The sequence below is a fragment of the Corvus hawaiiensis genome, chromosome 19, assembly GCF_020740725.1.
Source record: "Corvus hawaiiensis isolate bCorHaw1 chromosome 19, bCorHaw1.pri.cur, whole genome shotgun sequence".
Classification (NCBI taxonomy): Eukaryota; Metazoa; Chordata; class Aves; order Passeriformes; family Corvidae; genus Corvus; species Corvus hawaiiensis.
The window spans coordinates 4,794,108-4,814,093 of NC_063231.1; the positions used below are offsets into that span (position 1 = coordinate 4,794,108).

General features: G+C 46.9%; 2 protein-coding genes across 2 annotated transcripts; one reads left to right on the plus strand and one right to left on the minus strand.

The window, feature by feature from the left end:
- Positions 1 to 463: 463 nt before the first annotated feature.
- Positions 464 to 10,161, plus strand: TRIM25 (tripartite motif containing 25). Its single transcript, XM_048323872.1, has 9 exons — positions 464 to 1,163; positions 2,229 to 2,324; positions 2,758 to 2,991; positions 3,479 to 3,635; positions 4,260 to 4,337; positions 4,722 to 4,787; positions 5,450 to 5,476; positions 5,809 to 5,898; positions 6,565 to 10,161. Exons 1-9 carry the CDS (start codon positions 552 to 554, stop codon positions 7,095 to 7,097), a joined length of 1,893 nt encoding a protein of 630 aa, XP_048179829.1. The 5' UTR covers positions 464 to 551; the 3' UTR covers positions 7,098 to 10,161.
- Positions 10,162 to 13,541: 3,380 nt separating this feature from the next.
- LOC125335612 (meteorin-like protein) lies at positions 13,542 to 19,723 on the minus strand. The gene is made up of 3 exons (XM_048323366.1): positions 18,616 to 19,723; positions 18,228 to 18,287; positions 13,542 to 15,798 (listed from the first exon to the last, which is right to left on the minus strand). The coding sequence occupies exons 1-3, from the start codon at positions 19,049 to 19,051 to the stop codon at positions 15,482 to 15,484; spliced, it is 813 nt and encodes a 270-aa protein (XP_048179323.1). The 5' UTR covers positions 19,052 to 19,723; the 3' UTR covers positions 13,542 to 15,481.
- Positions 19,724 to 19,986: the final 263 nt, after the last annotated feature.

Below are 19,986 nucleotides of genomic sequence, written 5' to 3' on the forward strand. Positions count from 1 at the left end.
TTGTAAACAGATTATATTTAAGGTCCTTTCCAACCCAAACCGTTTCTATGAGTCCGTAGGATCTCCAGCAGCCGGGTTACCCATAGCTCGGAGCAGCTGGGCCGGTGCTCGGCGGGATTTGGGGTTCACACCATTGTGCCGGCGGCCGGCCGGGAGCGGGGCCGGCAGCGCGGGTGGGCACCGATCCCCAAATGCCCCGCTGCGGTTCAGAACCAACGCCGAGGCGTCCGGGCACCTCCGGGTGACGCTGCCCCGACCCCCGGCTCGGAGCCCCCGGCCCGGCCCGCCCGCAGCTCCGCGCGTGGGGATCGCGTCCCCCCCAGGGGTCCCGTCCGCGCCCCGGGGGTACCGTTCCGCGGGGCAGAGCCCCCAGCATCCCGGGGCTGCCCGGTCCCCGACATGGGCGGGCGCCTCAGGGTCCGTCCCCCGGTTGCCGCCCCTCCCGTCGGGGCGGGGATGGGACACGTAGTTTTCCGGAAAGCCCCAGCCATAGTTTCGTTTCTCCGAGCCCAGTTTTGGTTTTGGCTCTTGGGCCAGCTGCGGACGGGGCGATGGCAGCGCTGGAGTCGGAGTCGGGCCTGTCGGGGCTGGAGGAGGAGCTCACCTGCTCCATCTGCCTCTGCCTCTTCAGCACCCCCGTGACGGTGCCCTGCGGGCACAACTTCTGCGCCTCCTGCCTGGAGCTCACCTGGGCCGGGCTCTCGGGGGGCTTCAGCTGCCCGCAGTGCCGGGCCACCTTCGCGGGCCGCCCGCAGTTGCAGAAGAACACGGTGCTATGCCGGGTGGTGGAGCAGCTCCAGGGCCACGCCGGGGCCAAGGAAGAGGAAGAGGGGCAGGAGGAGGGGGAGGCAGCAGGGTGCTGGGCGGGGGAGCCCCCCGTGTCCTGCGACAGCTGCCGGGAGGCGCCGGCCGTGCAGACCTGCCTGACCTGCACCGCGTCCTTCTGCGCCGAGCACCTGCGGCCGCACCGCGACAGCCCCGCCTTCCGCGACCACCAGCTCTGCCCGCCCCTGCGCGACCTGCAGCAGCGCAAGTGCCCCCAGCACAACAGGCTCTTCGAGTTCTTCTGCAGCAAGCACGGCGTCTGCATCTGCTCCCTCTGCCTGCTCGGGCACAAGCTGTGCCCTACCAGCCCTTTGGAACAGGCAAAAGCCGCTGCGCAGGTGAGCAGCCGGGACTGGGCGGGGGTGGCCAGTGCCGCCCGGGGCTGGAACACCCTCCCAGGGCACTCCGGAGCGCTCCTTGGCCCCCTCGGTGCCTGGGGAGCCGCTATGGAGTGCGGGGGGGAGGCCGGAGCAAGACATCGACTGTAAATCTCATGTCTGGCCCTGGCAAGCTGTTATCTGCCCTCCATCATGTGCTCAGAGTCATTCATTGCGTTTTCCTCCTCTCTCCAAGATGTTGCTCACGGGCAGGGGTCTGGGAAGGAGCTGTCAGGGAGTTGATTGCCAGCTCCTGGGCTGGGCTGGGCTGGGCTCAGCGGTGAGGCCTCCCACACTCTGTGGCGTCACCCAGAACTCTGAGCTGTTTCTGCTGCTCTGCTTCCTGCCAGGCTTGTCACAGCTTGGGGGGCTGACGTTCCTCTGCAGATGTTCAGAAAGAGAAGAATTATAAAGGTATCCTAGGGAGATCTCTAGTACGTAGATGAAAACCAGAAGGAGGTTCACAAAGTAGAAGGGAAGGAAACCTGACCTTTATATTTTTCAGCTGAAAATCAGTGTGGATGAGTAAAGCATGCTGAAAAAGTTTAGGTGGCCAAATTCTCATCTGTTCAGTGAGTTTGTACACAGCTTAGCTGCAGAACTTATCTCTGATTGAGCTTAGCAGAGTTTTGAACTACAGGAACAGGTAAATCACATCTGAATGAGAAAATTCTCAAAAGGAGAGGGGTGAACAGTAGCGTCAACTTCGTGCCCAAAGTCCAATCTGAGAGCTAATGTAACATTTATTCTTAGCATGAGAACTGCTGTGCTGATGAAAGCACCGGGTCCTTTATCAAGAGAGTGTGAACAGTGGCATCTTGCTCTTGGGAGAGGTGGGGTGGGTGTGGGAGGGTGTGGTGCCACAAGCCACACGTGTGCAGGACGGTACGTACTTTTATACGCTCTAAGGTTCAAGAGAAGGTAGATTTTAAGCTGAGAGTACTAAGTGCTTACAAGGGTGTTTAAAACTGAGAGCAGACATGATAACTGCCTCTCTGAAATACTTTCTGGTCTCTCCTGTTGCAGTCGGTGCTGAAGAAGAAACTCGTGGAGCTGCATAGTCAGAGTGAAAGAACTGCCTGGGCAATGAGCACAGTGAAAACAAACCAGAACCAATCTGCTGTAAGTGGGTAACTGTACAAAGTGCTCTCAGGTTGCCTGGCACCCGCTGACTACTGCGTGGTGTTGGTGATTGTACCCTCGTGACAACAGCTGTAGTACTGAGGCTGCATTGGCAGGAGAAGAGTTATTAGGCAGGAACAGAAAAGAGGAGTTTTGGCAAGGCCAGGCAGCTCTGTGGGAGATGGGAGGAAACCAGGCACTGTGCAAGGTTTTATACCCTCATGTGAAGGTGACACTGAGAATGGGCTCTATTCCTTGTGAGTGAAGGAGTTTCCTTTCCAAACCACATAGAAATACACAGCTCTTCTCTTGCCTGGTTCAAGGAAGAGAACCCCATATGTTCCTCAGAGGGTTTCGTGCAGTAGCACTGAGAGTATTTTGGTCACAAACTGTTCTTTTGAAGCCAGTGCCTATCTGCTCTTTTCTGCTCCAGGAGACAGCTTCAAGAAAGAAGGAATTGGTCAGAAATGAGTTTACAGAAATTAAAGCTGTAATTGAAGAAAGAGAAAATGAGATCATGAAAGCAATTACAGAGGAAGAAAAGAGAGTTTGGAATAAGTTTGATTATATTTACAGTGTTCTGGGAAATAAGAAGAATGAAATTCAGTCTCTCAAAGATCAGATTGAGATGGCACTGACTGAAAGTGATGACGTTCTGTTTTTGAAGGTAATATGTCATTTAAATGTGAATCCAGTTCTTCATTCTAGAATGCAAAATGACAAAAATCTGCTGTGGTCATCCTGCTCTCCAGAGACCTCCAGTCAAATGGTAATGCAGTGGTGTGCAAGAACCTTCTATCAAAAGATGTACTGATAAGTACACAAATATCAGTGAAAGAATCAGTGTCTGGTAACTCTCCCAGTTCAGCCACTGCCTCTGCCACAAGCAGAGGGGTTACTGGGCAAGAGTCACCTCCATGAGGTGTGGCAGCTCTGTGCTGTGACCTGGCTGGTAGAGTGTCCTCATTGGTTCAGGTACCAGTGGGAATTAAGGCGTCTTAGCTGCTACTGGAATTTTGCCATGAGCTGTGTCTGACTGTAGCCTTTGTTCCCTTGAATTTGAGATGAATGCACAAACTCCACCCCATTTAAAGTAACTTGGTGGTATTTTTCTCTGTGTGATACACAAGGTGGTCTTTCATTTGTCATTTCAGAGAGCAGCAGCACTGCAACGAACATCAACAAAAGAGGCTTTCGTTCCTGTAGTTGAAATGGACCAAAATGTGATGCATTCCACTTACCAGTCTGCCATTAACCTTAAAGAAATAGTGAAAATTTCAGTGATTCAGAGTAGGGAGAAAAAAGAAGAAGGTATTGTCTCACTGGGGAAATTGGCATTTTCTACTTTTGCTTTGAGCTGAAATGAGGGATCTTTCCAAGCCAAGCCAAATATAATTTTTGAAAAAAGTGCAACAAATACAGTTGGTTAATATAAATTGTGTCTTCCAATCTCTGCAGTGCTCCATTTCCACGCAAAAACATTACAGTCTGGGCTAAATTAGGAGACAAAATGTGCCAGTATCTCTTCACTGTTATCTATATTTGGATGAGCTGATGAGTATCATGATACTACACCCTTCTGGCACAGCTTAGCCTTTCTTCCTTTGAGTAATTTATGGTGGTACTATGTAGCAGGGTTGGATGTGGTTAAGATGTGGATTTGAGGAGAGATTTGAAAGGCTTTAGAGGGGCAGGACTCTGCTTACCCAGCTGTAAAGGTGCTGATTGTGTAAGTAAGTGTTGTGGAACAAAGCTCTACTTACCGGGTTAAGCCAAATTGTCTTTTGGACCGTGGAATGGGTATGCAGTTCCCATCTCTGCCAAATATCACTTCAGTTCTGTTCATATAACTGAAAGTGAGATGGAAAAATGTCCTCACTAATGCATGACTGTTCTTGGCCATACAAACCATAATGTAAATTATCACCATTTCAGTCAAACTTGTGAAAATTAAGGCCCCTCCAGTGGCTCATCCAAACAAAACCCCTGCTGGAAAAAAGCCTTATGGACCACGTAAGTACTACAGAACATCATCCTCTTCTAACTATGGCTTTACTATTAAATAAGTTGAAGCAGTTTCCCAAGAGCTGTTTGCTGTGGTGGTGATGAAGTGATGACCTGCAGTGAGCACCTGGGAACAGGGAAGGGAGGGTGCTTTGGGGTATTTGGGGATGGATGCCTTGTGAGCTGGAAGGTGAACTGCACAGATAGAGGAGTGCATCAGCCTGTAGTGGTGTCAGTGTGGGCTGTAAAACAAAGCAGAGCCTCCCCACCCTCTGGTTCTTGCAGGTTTTAAAATTTGTGCTGTGCACCTTTTGGCTTGTTTGATGGATTTGTGTGTCTTGAGTTCTGCTTATGATCTGTTCATGTTCTGGTTTTTTTCTTCCTTCCTCACAGACTACACCCACCAAGAGAAAACCCTTCCCCAGGCTCAAACCACTTCGCAGGTGGAGACAGATACCAGTAAGTGGTGATTAAAGGAGCGTGACTCAAACACTTTGCTGCCTACATCCTGCCTCCAGTCTGGGGTTGGGGTGATGGTCGTTGTGGCAGGTTATACTGGGGCCTTTCAGTGCTGTTTTGTCCAGATACCAGAATTAATGGGCACTGTAGCCTCTTTGGAAGATCTTCCATGTTTTCTTTTTGAAGTAAATGCAAGTGTTAAGAAAAAACTTCTGTTACTTCCACAGAGTTCTTGACACGTGGTCTGAGTGCTGGGTGTGGAGCAGTGAGGGGGGTATGCTGGGGAAGTGGGACTGGAAAGGAGCTGTAGCTCCTGTTGCTGCACTAACAGCTCTGTTGTAAAAAGGAAAGGAATTGGCAGTGTTCCTCATGGGAACAGGAGCATTCCATGTGCCTGAACACACTGCTCCTGGAGGGGAGATCAACCTCCTTCCAGGCTTATGACGCTGTGAAATAGGAAGCAAATGGAAGGTTGTGCTTGATGTGCAGCTTTCCAGTGTGAGGGTATTTGTACATGGCTTCAGCCTGCTGGACTGTCAGCTCTCTACTGCTGCAGTTTCAGAAGAGCCATGGTGATGGTGTTACAGCTGACATAGTCTTACCAGTGGCTTTTGCCTCGCAGTAGAACTCACAGTTTATTTTTTTCTTTTCCCCCCATCCAGAAGAGAAAAAGAAAGCTGCTAAAGTTGGTGAGTCCAAACTTTCATCATGCCTATTCTAGTTTTCATTGACTGCTCTTAAAATGATAAGATGGTCATGAGTGTTGGTGTATTGAGCAAAAGTTCTCTTGCTCTGAGAAGGCTCTTGCTGGCCACTGTGAGAGCAATCAAACACTGAGAGAAGTTGTCCAGAGAGTGGGATTTTCAAAACTTGACATGACAGTGAACAGCCTGAGCTAATATTGAAGTTAACCCTGCATGGAGCAGGAGGCTAAACCAGATGAGCTCCAGCCTGAGTGTGTCTGTAATGGGGTGAGGTCTCTTCCCAACTGGCCAAACTCTCTTTTCTTCTGTTGACACAGCACCGACCACCACACCAACCACCACAGCTGCTGCTTCTAAAGAGCTCATTAGCAGCTTCCTGAAGAAACCCAGAGAGGAGCTCTTGCAGTGTAAGACACCCAACATTACACTCCTTAAAGATGAACTTTGCTCTTATTGCACTGGTATTATGTGCCCTCTGTAGTTACCTGAGAAAAATACTTCTGGGGGGTTTCGTTAGCTTAATAGGTTGTTACAAATCAAGGAAATTTCTGGAGAAAATGGGGGCAGGAGTTTTCTAAGTGGTTCTTTTGCCAGATGAATCAAATTCATCTTTAGCATTCACGTATCTTTATGAAGATAAATGAAGTTTTTTAAGTAATTACTTTGGTTTCCCCCAAAATGACAGCATTAGAGTAGCCTAGAAATACCATATAATTCTTTTTAAATGAAATACAGGCTTTTATGTGAGCCCGTGATGGCTTGTTAAGGTGTTATACAACATGGCATACCTTTTGCTGCCAGATCAGCAATCACCTTCTTTTGCCAGGGTGTATTTGGGTGATAAAGGGATCCTGTGGGGCTGCAGGAAGGAAGAAAACTTGCCCTCCATTTGCCTTCTGTGTAACATAGAGCTGCAGTTGAACCCAGAAGCTTTTACTGTGGCCCTAAGAACTGGTTGCGCTGCGGAGGGGAGCAGAGCTGGCAGATAAACATGGGAAAAAGTGCTGAGGTGGGACAGGATAAATAAAAGTGCTTTGTTCTTCAGTACCTTCAGGTGATTCATGTCATTGCAGATGCTGCCAACATCACACTGGATTACAACACAGCTCACAACACCGTGGTTCTGTCTGAGAACTACACCAAGATGTCCATCTCAGACACCTCCGCAGGTCACAGGTACCACCCTCAGCGCTTCACCGATTACCGCCAGGTGCTGGGCTTCCAGTGCTTCAAGAGAGGCATCCACTACTGGGAGGTGGAGCTGCAGCACAACAGCTTCTGCGGCGTCGGCATCTGCTACGGCAGCATGGAGCGGCAGGGCCCCGAGAGCCGCCTGGGCAGGAACAGCAAGTCCTGGTGCATCGAGTGGCTCAACTCCAAAATATCATCCTGGCACAATGACACTGAAAAGTGCTTGCCCATCACAAAGGCTACCAAGATTGGGGTGCTACTCCACTGCGATGGGGGCTTTGTGATTTTCATGGCAGTGGGGGAGAAGCATAACTTGATCTATAAATTCAAAGCCCAGTTCACTGAAGCCTTGTACCCAGCCTTCTGGCTGTTTTCCAGTGATGCTGCTGTCTCTCTCTGTCAAATGAAAGCATAAGGTCTTGTATCTCAGTTTAGTTCACTTACAGCACAGATAATCTGTCTCAAAGATTGATTGTTTGATACAAAAATTATCATCTCTTTTAAGCAGTTTTGGAAACCTGCCAATTCTTTGGTCTGAATTGCTAAAGCCCTTAGATAATGATTTAGCAAAATGCTGGTGATAGTAAAAATGACAATGGTTTGCAAAGATCTTGATTGCCCTAAAATCAAAGTCATTATGCGAATCCTTGTTAAATGTCTTCAGTGGTGCCTGTGGCTTCTGCGGTTTGCTGTAAAGGAGCAACAGAATTAATGTGTTCCATGGGTAACAATAACCCCTTTGAGAAAGAAACAGGAAGAACTCCTTGACAAATTCAGGCTTTGGGGGAGGTCTCACAGTTGCCTTTTTGCCCATGCACATACTGTTGTCCATACAGGTGTTCTCAGTGTATGACTCTTACCAGATGCTACAGAAAGAGCTGGTGAAGTCCCTAAGTTCAGGTCTTATGGCTCTGAGTTATAAAAGCCAGTATCACAAAGCTCATCAGAATGGAACTGCAGAGACTTTTAGAATTGATGGGAAAGAAATGGTGTTAGAATTACTAGGAAACAAATTACATCAGCCCAGACACTGGGAATACCCAGAGAGTTGTCAGGAAGACATCCTGCAGAGCAGTGGTGTGCATCCTGTGATGAAGATTGTGGGATGTAGCATTCTGTCATTGTCTGATCTAGAACATGCTTCACATCTTCACACAGAAGGCTCTTCAGTATTGGGTTTTTTTTTTGTGCTGAAGAGTTCAGGGGGTGCATTCTTGGTCTCAGGATCTCCTGTCATAAAGCTTTTCCTCTTTGTGAGGTGGGATATTCTCTGCTGTCTATCTTTAGCTTAAAGCAGAGTCTCCTGTCATAAAGCTTTTCCTCTATGAGGTGAAGTATTCTCTGCTGGTGTATCTTTTGTTGTTCAGGTGGTAGAAACTGGATTTCTTGCATGTTTTTGAGACTCCCAATTTGAGGAGTCTCAAGACAGAGCGCAGGTACCTGGAAAATACTGGTTCCTCTGTGCATGAAGCCTGTGGACAGTCAGGGTGAGTCTTTTGACACAGGGAATTAGCACAAAGGAGAATATAGATCCATTCCCCATGGGATGGATTTTTAATTCTCCTGGTGTTCTTAGGGTCGTTGTCTGTCTTCGTAAGTTCTCACCAGGTACAGAGGAATCTGTACTTCTTACTTACAACTTTAAAACAATCTGTAGGCAATCAAGGTATTTGGATCTCATAGTTATTGAGCCTGTATCTTGTTGGTGCCTCTGGACTTACTGTGTAAGCTCTTATTTCTTGTAGGCGATCAGAAGCTCACACGAGAACCTTCCTGGACTTGGATTTGTAAAACTCCCCTTACAGGACTTAGTGAAATAGAACACAAAGCCACTGCTGGCATTTTTGCAGGGAATTGTTAGAAGGCTTAAAAGAACCTCTGTGACTACATGAGCCAAAGTGCTTTGGAGAGAGGCTTTCAGGAATTCAGGCTTGGTGTCTCTATTTTTACTTGGTTTGTAAACACTTAGTACTTTGTCAAGGATAGCACAAGTCTGATTTCTTCCAATTTTTTGGTCAGAATAGGATGTGGAATTGATGGTGGATCTAAAAGTGCCATGGCTGTCTTTGGAGCAGTTCTACTCTCTCAAGGGTCTCCACTTTCCAAAGCACAGTCAGCACTAAAACTCCCAACCCGAGCAGAACACTTCAAAAGGTGCAGAAGGAGGATGTGTCCTGCTGGGAGCCAACAATGAATGATAAACTGGGTTTTCTGCTGTTCCAGTTTTTCAGCAGTGAAAGATAAGGTCAGTTCTCTCTGAGAAATCCTTTTGCTGCTTGGCTGTGCCACAGGGCTGCAGATCCACTCAGCGGGGTGCTGAAGGAGTACTCTGTCCCCTTGGTTGTGGGCAAAAACGTGCTCCAGCAGTCTGTGCAGTGGAGAAAGTCCCCATCCTCTGTTCCTTGCTTCTTGACTTTAAAGAGGTGTCAGTACTGTCCTCTGAGTCTATGGGCTTCTGTGGCCATAATCTGGAGTGACACCCAAACAAAGTAAAGAGCAGCTTTTATTCTGCCTTGTTGGACAAAGTGGGATTCTTGACATGGGACTCTGATGTAGGACCAACCGTGTGGAACACGTGAGGTGCCCTGGACTACCAGGCAGTGAAACAAGCCTTCTGCTGGGCTCCTGATCCTCTGTTTTGCTTTCTTTTGTGCTATGAATGACTAGAAATCATATAATGAAGTTCTGTTAATTTGGAATTCACAGAATCACAGAGTATTGAGTGATTGAGTGAGTTGGAAGGGACTCACAAGGATCACTGAGTCCAGCTCTTAAGCAAATGGCCCGTGTAGGGATTGAAATAGTGACCTTGGCATTACTAGGACCAATCTCTGGGCTTCTGAAAAATTTTGTTTTGTTTAGCTTCAGGTACCTTGAATATATTGAAACATTAGTGTGATATAACATTAGGAAAAATATTAGTTACAACATGATAAATGATCATTTAAAAACCTTTTCAACACAACTGAAGCAGTTTTACTCAGGCAGTACCTGTCAGAGCTGCACTGATTTTAAACAAGACATAAGACATATATAGAAGCATGTATTTTAATTGTAATTCTCCTTTTAGTATTACAAAGAAACAATTTAGCCTAGAAAAAGAACTAATTCTGGTGTTAATGCCATGAGGATGTGAATTGACCTACATTTTAATGTACAAGTGAGAGTAAATCAAGAAACAGTTGCTGAATGAACATAAATGAATGTTTAATATTTTCTTCAATGAAAGACATCAGTAAAACAGTGTATTTAGAAAAAGAAATGCTTATGTAGTTACAAGCCTGTTGATTGTACTGATATATCAGCCCTGTACTTCAGTCTGTATAAGGTGTGTTATTATTTGTAGCTGTGCCAGCCAGACACAGGCAGGGCCATCACATGGATTTTGTGCCATCTGGTCCATGTGCCTGTAACCACTCCAGGAGCTGGCTGGTGAGTGGTGATGGTTTGAATTCAATAAATATTCACAGTAAACCCTATCTCTGAATGTTTTGTTCTGTGCTCAGGGTCGAAGCAGTGAGGGAGACAGAAGTGAAGACACAACAGAATACAAAGAACAGGTCTTTTAGTGCATCACTCACTGGGTTATAGGAGAGCTGGGGAAGGGGCAAGCAGAGCTGCAGAGGCTGTGCTGTCATCTGGACTGGTCCTAAACTGCCTCCTTCCCCTTGAGTTACACACCCATTATCGGTAATGCTGTATCCTCACTGAGGATGAGATCATCTTTCCCAGTAAACAAAACTGGAGACCTTTTTGGATAAGCAAAACCATGGTCATCAGCTGCAGGAAGATGGACAATTAAAGACACAGCGGTGGATTGCTTAAAAAAGCTTTAGGTGACATCCAGCATCTGCTAGTCTAAGTTACGCCTGTGTCAGAGACTGAAATATTATATTTTATGACTTGAGCATTTTCATGAAGGACTTTTAAAGCTGTATTCCAAAAGCTGCAGAGGCGACTACCATACCCCAGAATGGGGCCCTGAGGCCTTACACTGCTCGCTGATGAAGATAAGATGAAGTAACAACTCAGGGCTGGGGACATTCACTGAGCACAGGCTTAACACCTCCAAGATGAGGACCACAGCCCCAGGGCTATCAGCTGCCAGGCTCGCACAGACCCTCGCACCAAGGGGTGGAGGGAGGAGAGGCTTTGGGTGTCTTGGAAAAGCCTCTGGTCAGAGATGCAGTGACTGCCATCCTCCACTGTGCAGAGCCCAGCTGAGGGGTCCTCACCGGCGGGGGGGGTGGGGGGGGGGGGTGGAAGCTTATCCACAGCAGGAGGGGGTGACATGGCCCAGCACAGGGGCCCCCCCCGAAGGGGTCCCCAGACCCTGCACCAGAGCACCAGAGATGATGCAACAGACCCTCAGTGTTGCAAGGGACAGTGTCAAGCCGGCCCCTGCAAGAGAGGCACGTGGGTGTTCCCACCTGGCACAAAGTGTCTATTAATCCACGGGATTCTGCACCCTCCGGCGTGTGGCAGCGTGTGGCGGCGTGGCCACAGCGGCGACGGGGGACCCTCACCACCGGCAGAGCAGATGGAGGGGAGCAACGAGATGTCATTGGGACCCTTGGATGGGTGATTTGTTTCCACCGAATCCCTGTCACCTCTCCCTGTTCCCCCACCCACACTTACTCCTTCCTTCCTTCCTTCCTTCCTTCCTTCCTTCCTTCCTTCCGAATTCCTTCCTTCTGAATTCCTTCTGAATTCCTTCCTTCCGAATTCCTTCCTTCCTTCCTTCCTTCCTTCCTTCCTTCCTTCCTTCCTTCCTTCCTTCCTTCCGAATTCCTTCCTTCCTTCCGAATTCCTTCCTTCCTTCCGAATTCCTTCCTTCCTTCCTTCCTTCCTTCCTTCCGAATTCCTTCCGAATTCCTTCCGAATTCCTTCCTTCCGAATTCCTTCCTTCCTTCCGAATTCCTTCCTTCCTTCCGAATTCCTTCCGAATTCCTTCCGAATTCCTTCCTTCCGAATTCTTTCCTTCCTTCCTTCCTTCCTTCCTTCCGAATTCCTTCCTTCCTTCCGAATTCCTTCCTTCCTTCCGAATTCCTTCCTTCCAAATTCCTTCCTTCCTTCCTTCCTTCCTTCCTTCCTTCCTTCCTTCCTTCCTTCCGAATTCCTTCCGAATTCCTTCCGAATTCCTTCCGAATTCCTTCCGAATTCCTTCCTTCCTTGCTTCCTTCCTTCCTTCCTTCCGAATTCCTTCCTTCCTTCCGAATTCCTTCCGAATTCCTTCCGAATTCCTTCCTTCCTTCCTTCCTTCCTTCCTTCCGAATTCCTTCCTTCCTTCCGAATTCCTTCCGAATTCCTTCCTTCCTTCCTTCCTTCCGAATTCCTTCCTTCCTTCCGAATTCCTTCCGAATTCCTTCCTTCCTTCCTTCCTTCCTTCCGAATTCCTTCCTTCCTTCCGAATTCCTTCCGAATTCCTTCCTTCCGAATTCCTTCCTTCCTTCCTTCCTTCCTTCCTTCCGAATTCCTTCCGAATTCCTTCCTTCCGAATTCCTTCCTTCCTTCCGAATTCCTTCCTTCCAAATTCCTTCCTTCCTTCCTTCCTTCCGAATTCCTTCCTTCCGAATTCCTTCCTTCCTTCCGAATTCCTTCCGAATTCCTTCCGAATTCCTTCCTTCCTTCCTTCCGAATTCCTTCCTTCCGAATTCCTTCCTTCCTTCCGAATTCCTTCCGAATTCCTTCCTTCCTTCCTTCCTTCCTTCCTTCCTTCCGAATTCCTTCCGAATTCCTTCCTTCCGAATTCCTTCCTTCCGAATTCCTTCCTTCCTTCCGAATTCCTTCCGAATTCCTTCCGAATTCCTTCCGAATTCCTTCCTTCCTTCCTTCCGAATTCCTTCCTTCCTTCCGAATTCCTTCCTTCCTTCCGAATTCCTTCCGAATTCCTTCCTTCCGAATTCCTTCCTTCCTTCCGAATTCCTTCCGAATTCCTTCCTTCCGAATTCCTTCCTTCCGAATTCCTTCCTTCCTTCCGAATTCCTTCCGAATTCCTTCCGAATTCCTTCCTTCCGAATTCCTTCCTTCCGAATTCCTTCCTTCCTTCCGAATTCCTTCCTTCCTTCCTTATTCCTTCCTTCTGAATTCCTTCCTAATTCCTTCCGAATTCCATCCTTCCTTCCGAATTCCTTCCTTCCGAATTCCTTCCTTCCTTCCTTCCGAATTCCTTCCTTCCTTCCGAATTCCTTCCGAATTCCTTCCTTCCTTCCTTCCTTCCTTCCTTCCTTCCTTCCGAATTCCTTCCTTCCGAATTCCTTCCTTCCGAATTCCTTCCTTCCTTCCTTCCGAATTCCTTCTGAATTCCTTCCTTCCGAATTCCTTCCTTCCTTCCGAATTCCTTCCTTCCTTCCTTCCTCCTTCCTTCCTTCCTTCCTTCCAAATTCCTTCCTTCCGAATTCCTTCCTTCCTTCCTTATTCCTTCCTTCCTTCCTTCCGAATTCCTTCCTTCCTTCCTTCCGAATTCCTTCCTTCCGAATTCCTTCCGAATTCCATCCTTCCTTCCTTCCTTCCTTCCTTCCTTCCTTCCTTCCTTCCTTCCTTCCGAATTCCTTCCTTCCTTCCTTCCTTCCGAATTCCTTCTCAATTCCTTCCTTCCTTCCTTCCTTCCGAATTCCTTCTCAATTCCTTCCTTCCGAATTCCTTCCTTCCAAATTCCTTCCTTCCTTCCTTCCTTCCTTCCTTCCTTCCTTCCTTCCTTCCTTCCTTCCTTCCTTCCTTCCTTCCTTCCCCTCTCTACTATTAAATAAAATACATCAATTTTTTGGCATCAACATTTAATCTTGTTTGGTTTTAATCTCGTTTCTGGGAATATTTTGAACCTTCTCAGTCCTTTCCGGTTTATGCACAGAGACTTGGCTTTCTTTGCTTTTCTGGGTTTAAACCGGATCGTACCAACCTGGAAGCAGCAATGGGTGATGGTTCCTGACACTACCCAGAGAATCGAACTGAGGGGGTGTGGTTTGCGAGCTGCTGCCTCCCCATGTAGCCAGTGGAAAGCAACTCAGCAGGGAGCTGCTCTGGTGGCTCAATCGATTTAAAAATTGGCCCAAACAAAGGCATCCATGAAACAAGTTAAACATTTCCCCCTAAAGTTCTCCAAGTGAGTTGGGCTGAGCAAGGTTTTGGGGAAGAAACTCTTCGAAGAGTTCACAGACTCACACAGTGTTGCTTGAGCAGTGTGACAAGTACTATAAAAACGAACAGGAGGAAAAATCCTCATTTTCACTACTTGTCCCATGAAGTCCCTGGGATTAGGTCAATTAGATCTGTCAGAGCTTGGCCTCACTTTCCAAAGACAGACGAAGAGGTATTTTAAGCCTGTGTAAACTTGACTGTGACTGCAGCCAGGGTCCTGAGCAGGTACTGAGGCCCCAGGGCAGTCAGCATGATCATACTCATACAAGGTCTGTTTTCTTCCTTGCTAATGACATTTCCTCTTAATTTAGCTTTGTGATCACTTTTTCACAGCACAAAGGACAACTGACTTAGACTCCAAATCATACTCTCTCTGAATATATGTAAAAATGTTTATCAGGACATTCCCTATTTTAATAAAATTGTATTTGGTTAGTGTTTCACAGACTGTATTTCTATACCCAGTCTTCTGACTCCCTCCCATTTCTTACCCCCTTCCTAATGCCCTCCCAATTAAGTGGCTGCCACTTCTCAAATAACCAATACGTCAGTTAAAAACATGTCACAGTGTGGTCATTGTAGGACTCCTATTCAAAGCTCATGTCATTTAGACTTTCGTTGGCAGCTATTTTGTCCCATAAAAAAGTTCAAGACAGCAATTTGTGAATCTTGCTCAGCCAAGTAGAACTGTGGAAAAAAGGAGTCATTTCAAAAGTCAATTAATTGTGGCCTGTCAGAGTTCTTCTCATTCGGTTTTCTCCAGGCCCTGTCATGGCCTCACATCTATCAGCCCTGTGTTGCCCAGGCTGCAATCAGATGCCATTACATGGGAAATAATGGGTTTATTCACACCATTTATTGGGCTCTGTGTGGTAGACACATTTGTATATCATTTAATGGTGTAGCAGTTCCTTTTACATAAAATACAGGCAATTATGTGAGTCTGGCTAAAGCACTAAGGGGGGTGGGAGGAGCCAGCATTCAAATAATAAATGCTAATTAAAAAGAGGCAGATAATTTAGGTGAAAATACCATAATGAGCAATTCTTGATCCTAAATTAGTTCAATAGAACTTTAAGGAGGTGACTTAGTTGCATTTTGTCTGTGCTTATATTAAACTCCTTAATGTTTTTCAATGTCAGAAAAAAGCATGTACTTTTTACAGCATCTACGTTCCATTTTAAAAATCAAGCAGTTCTTGGTGAAGGAAGAAAGGGCTTTTTTTTTGCTTTAGAGGTAGTTTTTTCCCCCCAGGTTAGAGAGAATTTTCACATTTGCCTGTAAAGGAAGACAAATCAAGCAGAGATTGGGGAAGAGAGAAAAATATCTAGAGAAAAAGCACATAACATATACACAGACCAAAAGATGTTAGAGAGAATTTTGTAGTACTGAGCACAGGCTGCTTTCTAACCTCCCCCAAAAGACTGTCTTTCCAAAATCCAGAGTTATTTTGTGAGGCAAAGAAGATGTGAAGAAAGAGAAATTAATGTGATTAAAAGCCAGAGTTCACAGGGCTCACAGAGCCATTATCTTCAGGAAATCCTCCAGGTCCCAGTTTGGGTGGAATTGTTAACTTTAGTCCTTGGTTTTAACTCTACTCCAGACTCAGTATCCAAAGACTGGGCAGAAATTTTTCAACTCTCAACAACAGTGTCTCTCAGGTCAGTTGAGCTCAAACTCACAAGGGTTGGCTCCCCTTTCTCTGGCAGCCTGGTAAACCAACATAAAATCCTTAAACCGAGGGGCACAGCCCAGCCAGGCTTCCCCAAAGTGTTCATTCCCTGTGAAGAGGAAATCTCCCCCTCCCTTCTTCACCTTGCACTGCAGAAGGGTTCGGATGGGGGCTCGCCTCTCCCCACTCCCTTCCTCCTGCTGGAAAATCCGGTTTTTCTGCCTGTAGACTTTCTGGATGCTGACATCGACCTGGGACATGTGGTTCTCTGAGTCGTGGGAGACATTCCGGATGGATCCTTTCACCACTGGATGTGAAGAAGACAGGAGGTGGTTATGGAGCAGCAGGAGAACAGCTCAGGTAGCTCACCAAATGACATAACTGGAGAGCAGCTTTGTTGTGCAGTTTTTACACCAACCACCTGCCCATGGACACATTTCTGAGCTTACGGTGCACCCTTTGCACAGGGGATCCGCACACAAGCTGTGCTATGTCCTTGCAATTGTGCTTTATGACTACTCAAACCAGCTACACCAGAGGAAAAACCATCAACCTTGCTTGATGATGCATAGTGGAGGATAAAAAAGCACATGGCAAAGGGTCAGCTCAGGGATTTTTTTCAGTTTGTGTTCCAAGACAATGCCTGTCACAGTCAGCTCCTTCCTGACTCCAGGCTACTCTGGAGCTTTTCCTTTCACAGCACTAAGAGAGGTTGATCCAAGAAGAATCAGAATATGATTTGGTCAGAAAAAATGACAGCTTGTTAAATGTTTTTCATTTAAAGGTTTAGTGGGTTTTTTCCCTCTCAAAAGACAATGTCATCCAACCACCAAAAGACACTTTGGAAGATGATGAACAACACTCAGAACTTTTAAAGTGACTTTATTTGAAGCCTTATTTAAAAATCACTTTGCATATATGTACCTTCTTCTTCCAGAAGGATCCTAGCTGGAAGGAAAGCATAAGAAGCCATAGTCTCTGTTTGAAAGCATTCTTTTCATCCATCATATGGAGAATGAAGCATCCCATCTGACAGGTGTTTGCTGTCCTGAAGCCACCTTTCTCATTGTCACCGCCCCCATTTTTCACAGCAATCAATTATTCTTCTACTAATTAAATTAATTTCAATACCACATCCACAGAAGGCTCAGAAACATTCACCATTTGAGAAAGAGCTCTTCAGCTCTTTTAGAGGTTACATCACCACTCTCCTGCCACAAAATTCCTTCACTCTTGTAAAGAAAACTCAACAATCCAAAATGCAGAAAAACATTATCTCTGAAGTTTCCAAGAACTTCCTCATTTATTTAGATCTCCAAGGTAATACAGAATTTTGTGTAACAGATGTCTCTACTCTCTGTCTCCCTCTTTGTAAGCTTTTTTAATCAGATGCAGTCAAGTCTATTGACAAGCTATAATGCACTTGTTCCTGGTGCTCCAAGTTGCTCCTGCACTGCTCAGGGTGCAGTGACTGCAGACCCCCATGCTAAGGATAACCATAAAGCCCCCATTCACTCCCAGTGTCATTTACACTTTCATTAGCAGCTATTTTCTCTAATCAAAAAAGCTGATGATAGCTATTTGTGAGCGCAGGGCAAGGAAGTCAGGCCATAAATAGAGCCAGTTCAAAGGGCTGTTTCTTCTGGTCTGTTGCTGCTGTGAGTGTGAGTGCTCCCTTTGTGTGCCTGGGCCCCCACATCTGTCAGTCTCCAGTGGCTCCAGCAGGGAGAGCGCCTGCTTGGGAACCGGCACCTTCCTCCAGGACAAACAAACATCCAGGGCTGGATGGCACCAATTAATTTAGAAGAAGAATAAAAATTACCAGCTGTGGAACGCTCTTAAGGGAAGCACACTCTGCACCGGTTTTGTATTTGCACCGTGATGCTAGTATCTGATTTTATCAGCCTTAAAGTATGGTGAGCCCTGGCAGGAAGACAGTGATGTGGTGGAGCTTTTGAATATTGAATATGGAGTTTGTAGTTCTATTTCTTTATTTAGGTACATTTACAGCAATAGAATTGTGGCTATGTGGAGAGGCAGCTCTACAGCTTTAGCTATTTGAGCTAATCAAAGAGGTACTAATATGCATGTGAAAAAATATGGGAATAAAATTAACAAATCACAATTGAAAGAAATCTATTGCATTATTAAGAAAAATGGAAAAAGCTTTTCATGTATTATCAGATAACTATTTATTATTTTTTTTGTTATGGACTATTAACTGTGCTGTTTTCTCATAAGGCATGAAACCTAACCAGGATGTCTCTGAAGGAAGTTTAAATCACATGAAATCTTTAGCTAAGTTGCAAACAACTCACTGCCTCTGCAGAAAAAGAACTGGGGAGTGTGCAAACTGTGAGAGGAAAGAGAAGGCATATTCACAACTGGGATAAAAAGAAATACAGACAAAGGGAATAAAAATGACCACACTAAGCACGTTCAACCTGAGTGTACATCTACACACACGTGGCTCGGCTACATAAGCAAGCCAGCAGCACACCTGTGAGGATTACTCACAGTTCAGTTTTAGTTCATAACCTTTCTGCCTGCAGGAAGTGAGGACGTTGGCAGCAAAGCTTCTCCCTTCTAGGTCTCACTTTGCCCCCCATTCAGATTATTTTCCACAGTTTCTTTCCCAGAGAGCACACTCATACCATTATTTTTTAAAAAGCAGCAAATAAATCCAAATAATCAATATAAATTAAAGGCAGAATGACTGCCCTTTAGTCAGCTTACCAAAATCACTGCTACAAATGGCCATAAGGAGTTCCACATTGTCACAAGGACGGCACATAGCTAGAAAAAACAGAGCAGTTACTTCTAACACTACAGTACATCCCATTGCAAAAGGACTAGTGAATTCAGAGAGGAAATGGGGCAGAACTACCAGCTTAAACAGCATTGTGATCAGATGCAAACCAAAATTCTTGTTTATGCAAATATAACCACAGCAAAGAAATAAGCACAGAGGATGTTCTCAGTGAGGGCACTGCTGAGCAGAAGGGCCCTTTCGCAACGCCAAACCCCTCATCCCAAAACAGCCTCTGTCACCAGGGATGCACCAGCTCAATGGACATCAGCTGCCACCTTAGATCTGCCCCAAAAGTGGAGCCCCTGCTCTCACCTTCAACCAGGGCCATCTTTTTGACGTTGGGGCCAGCAGCGCCCTGGTTGCTCAGCAGCTCGTACTGGAAGCTGGCCGTGCGGCGGCTGATGTCCCTCTGCGGGCTGGCCTGCAGGAACAGGGCCACTCGTTGTGGCGTGTGGGCACTGAAGCAGGACACGTGGTGGTGCTGAGCCCCTTCTGCCTCGCTTACCAGCAGGTGCAGCTGCCCAGCACGCTCCACGTAGATGCTGGCACCCTGGAAGTTGCTGGCAGGTTTGATGCAGACCGTGGTGTGCTGGACACTGGCCAGGATAGGCTCCAGGACCACTCGCAGGGCTCGTGCTGGGTACATCCACTCCAGGGAGCCCTCGGTGCAGCGCAGGCGGACCTGCTCCACAGCACGGGAGCGGGGCTCCCAGCTCAAACCACTGCCAAGACAACACCATGGATCCATCAGTAATGGTGCCCACCAAGAGAAGAGAAGCCACTGCAGCACTCACCACCTGGACATACAGATCTTACTCCCAACTCTTATACATATAAAAAAAAAAAAAAAAGAGATAATGACTCTTAAATTGGCTTCCTCCAGCTGGACTGTGTTCCTTCCCTCCTTCCCCTCGGATATGAGCTGCAGCACCATGCAGGACGGATTGCTCGCACCTGGGTGCACAGGAAGACACCTCAGCCCCTTTCACCAAATCGGCCTGCAGCACCCAGAGAAATGTCAGAGGGCAACTTCTTGCTGCTAAAGAGCTCAAAACTTTTCCTTGTTGTAGGACTGGCCACTTCTCAGCTGTCCAGAAAATCCCACCAGCAAGTGGGTGGACGGGGGTGAGAGCCGCTGACTCAGAAGGAGCTGCACAGCGATGTTACACCTGAAAATTTTGGTTTAAAGAACTACTTTCTAAAATTATTTTTAGTATTTCCAATATAAACTCATCAAGAAAATGTTTTTGATAAAAAGGGTGGTGCTAGCTCTGCTCCCAACCTCTCACTCAAGCCTGTGCAACTCCACTGCTTTCAGAACAGTTACTTTTGCTGAGGTCACTTAAGAAAATCCAATCCGTGCTAGCATAATTAGTTAAAAGAAAAGTAAAAAGGCAACAAAATATAGGACGTAATATTTGAGAATATTGAGAACATTTGTGGCCTATTTCCCTGCCAGTGACTGAAGTAACCCCACCAGCACGGCGGCACCGCACCCAGCGCTGCGGGACCCGGCCGCTCCCTCCTCGTGAGCCCCGGTTCCCGGTGCCCGCATACCCCCAGCCCCGGCCGTGCGCACCCACCTGCCCCTCCAGCTGCAGTGGTCGGCGCTGCCCGGGCGGGACCCCGCCGCCAGCAGCAGTAACAGCAGCAGGGCCAGGAGCCCGGGCGAGCCCCGCACCG

Coding starts and splice junctions, on each gene's coding strand:
- TRIM25 (XM_048323872.1), top strand. CDS start 552: ATGGCAGCGCTGGAGTCGGAGTCGGGCCTGTCGGGGCTGGAGGAGGAG. Junction 2,992..3,478: donor ATGACGTTCTGTTTTTGAAG/GTAATATGTCAT, acceptor TTGTCATTTCAG/AGAGCAGCAGCACTGCAACG. Junction 4,788..5,449: donor GCAGGTGGAGACAGATACCA/GTAAGTGGTGAT, acceptor CCCCCCATCCAG/AAGAGAAAAAGAAAGCTGCT.
- LOC125335612 (XM_048323366.1), bottom strand. CDS start 19,051: ATGGATCCATGGTGTTGTCTTGGCAGTGGTTTGAGCTGGGAGCCCCGC. Junction 18,288..18,615: donor AAAGATGGCCCTGGTTGAAG/GTGAGAGCAGGG, acceptor TGTTTTTTCTAG/CTATGTGCCGTCCTTGTGAC. Junction 15,799..18,227: donor CATTTGTAGCAGTGATTTTG/GTAAGCTGACTA, acceptor CTTCACATCCAG/TGGTGAAAGGATCCATCCGG.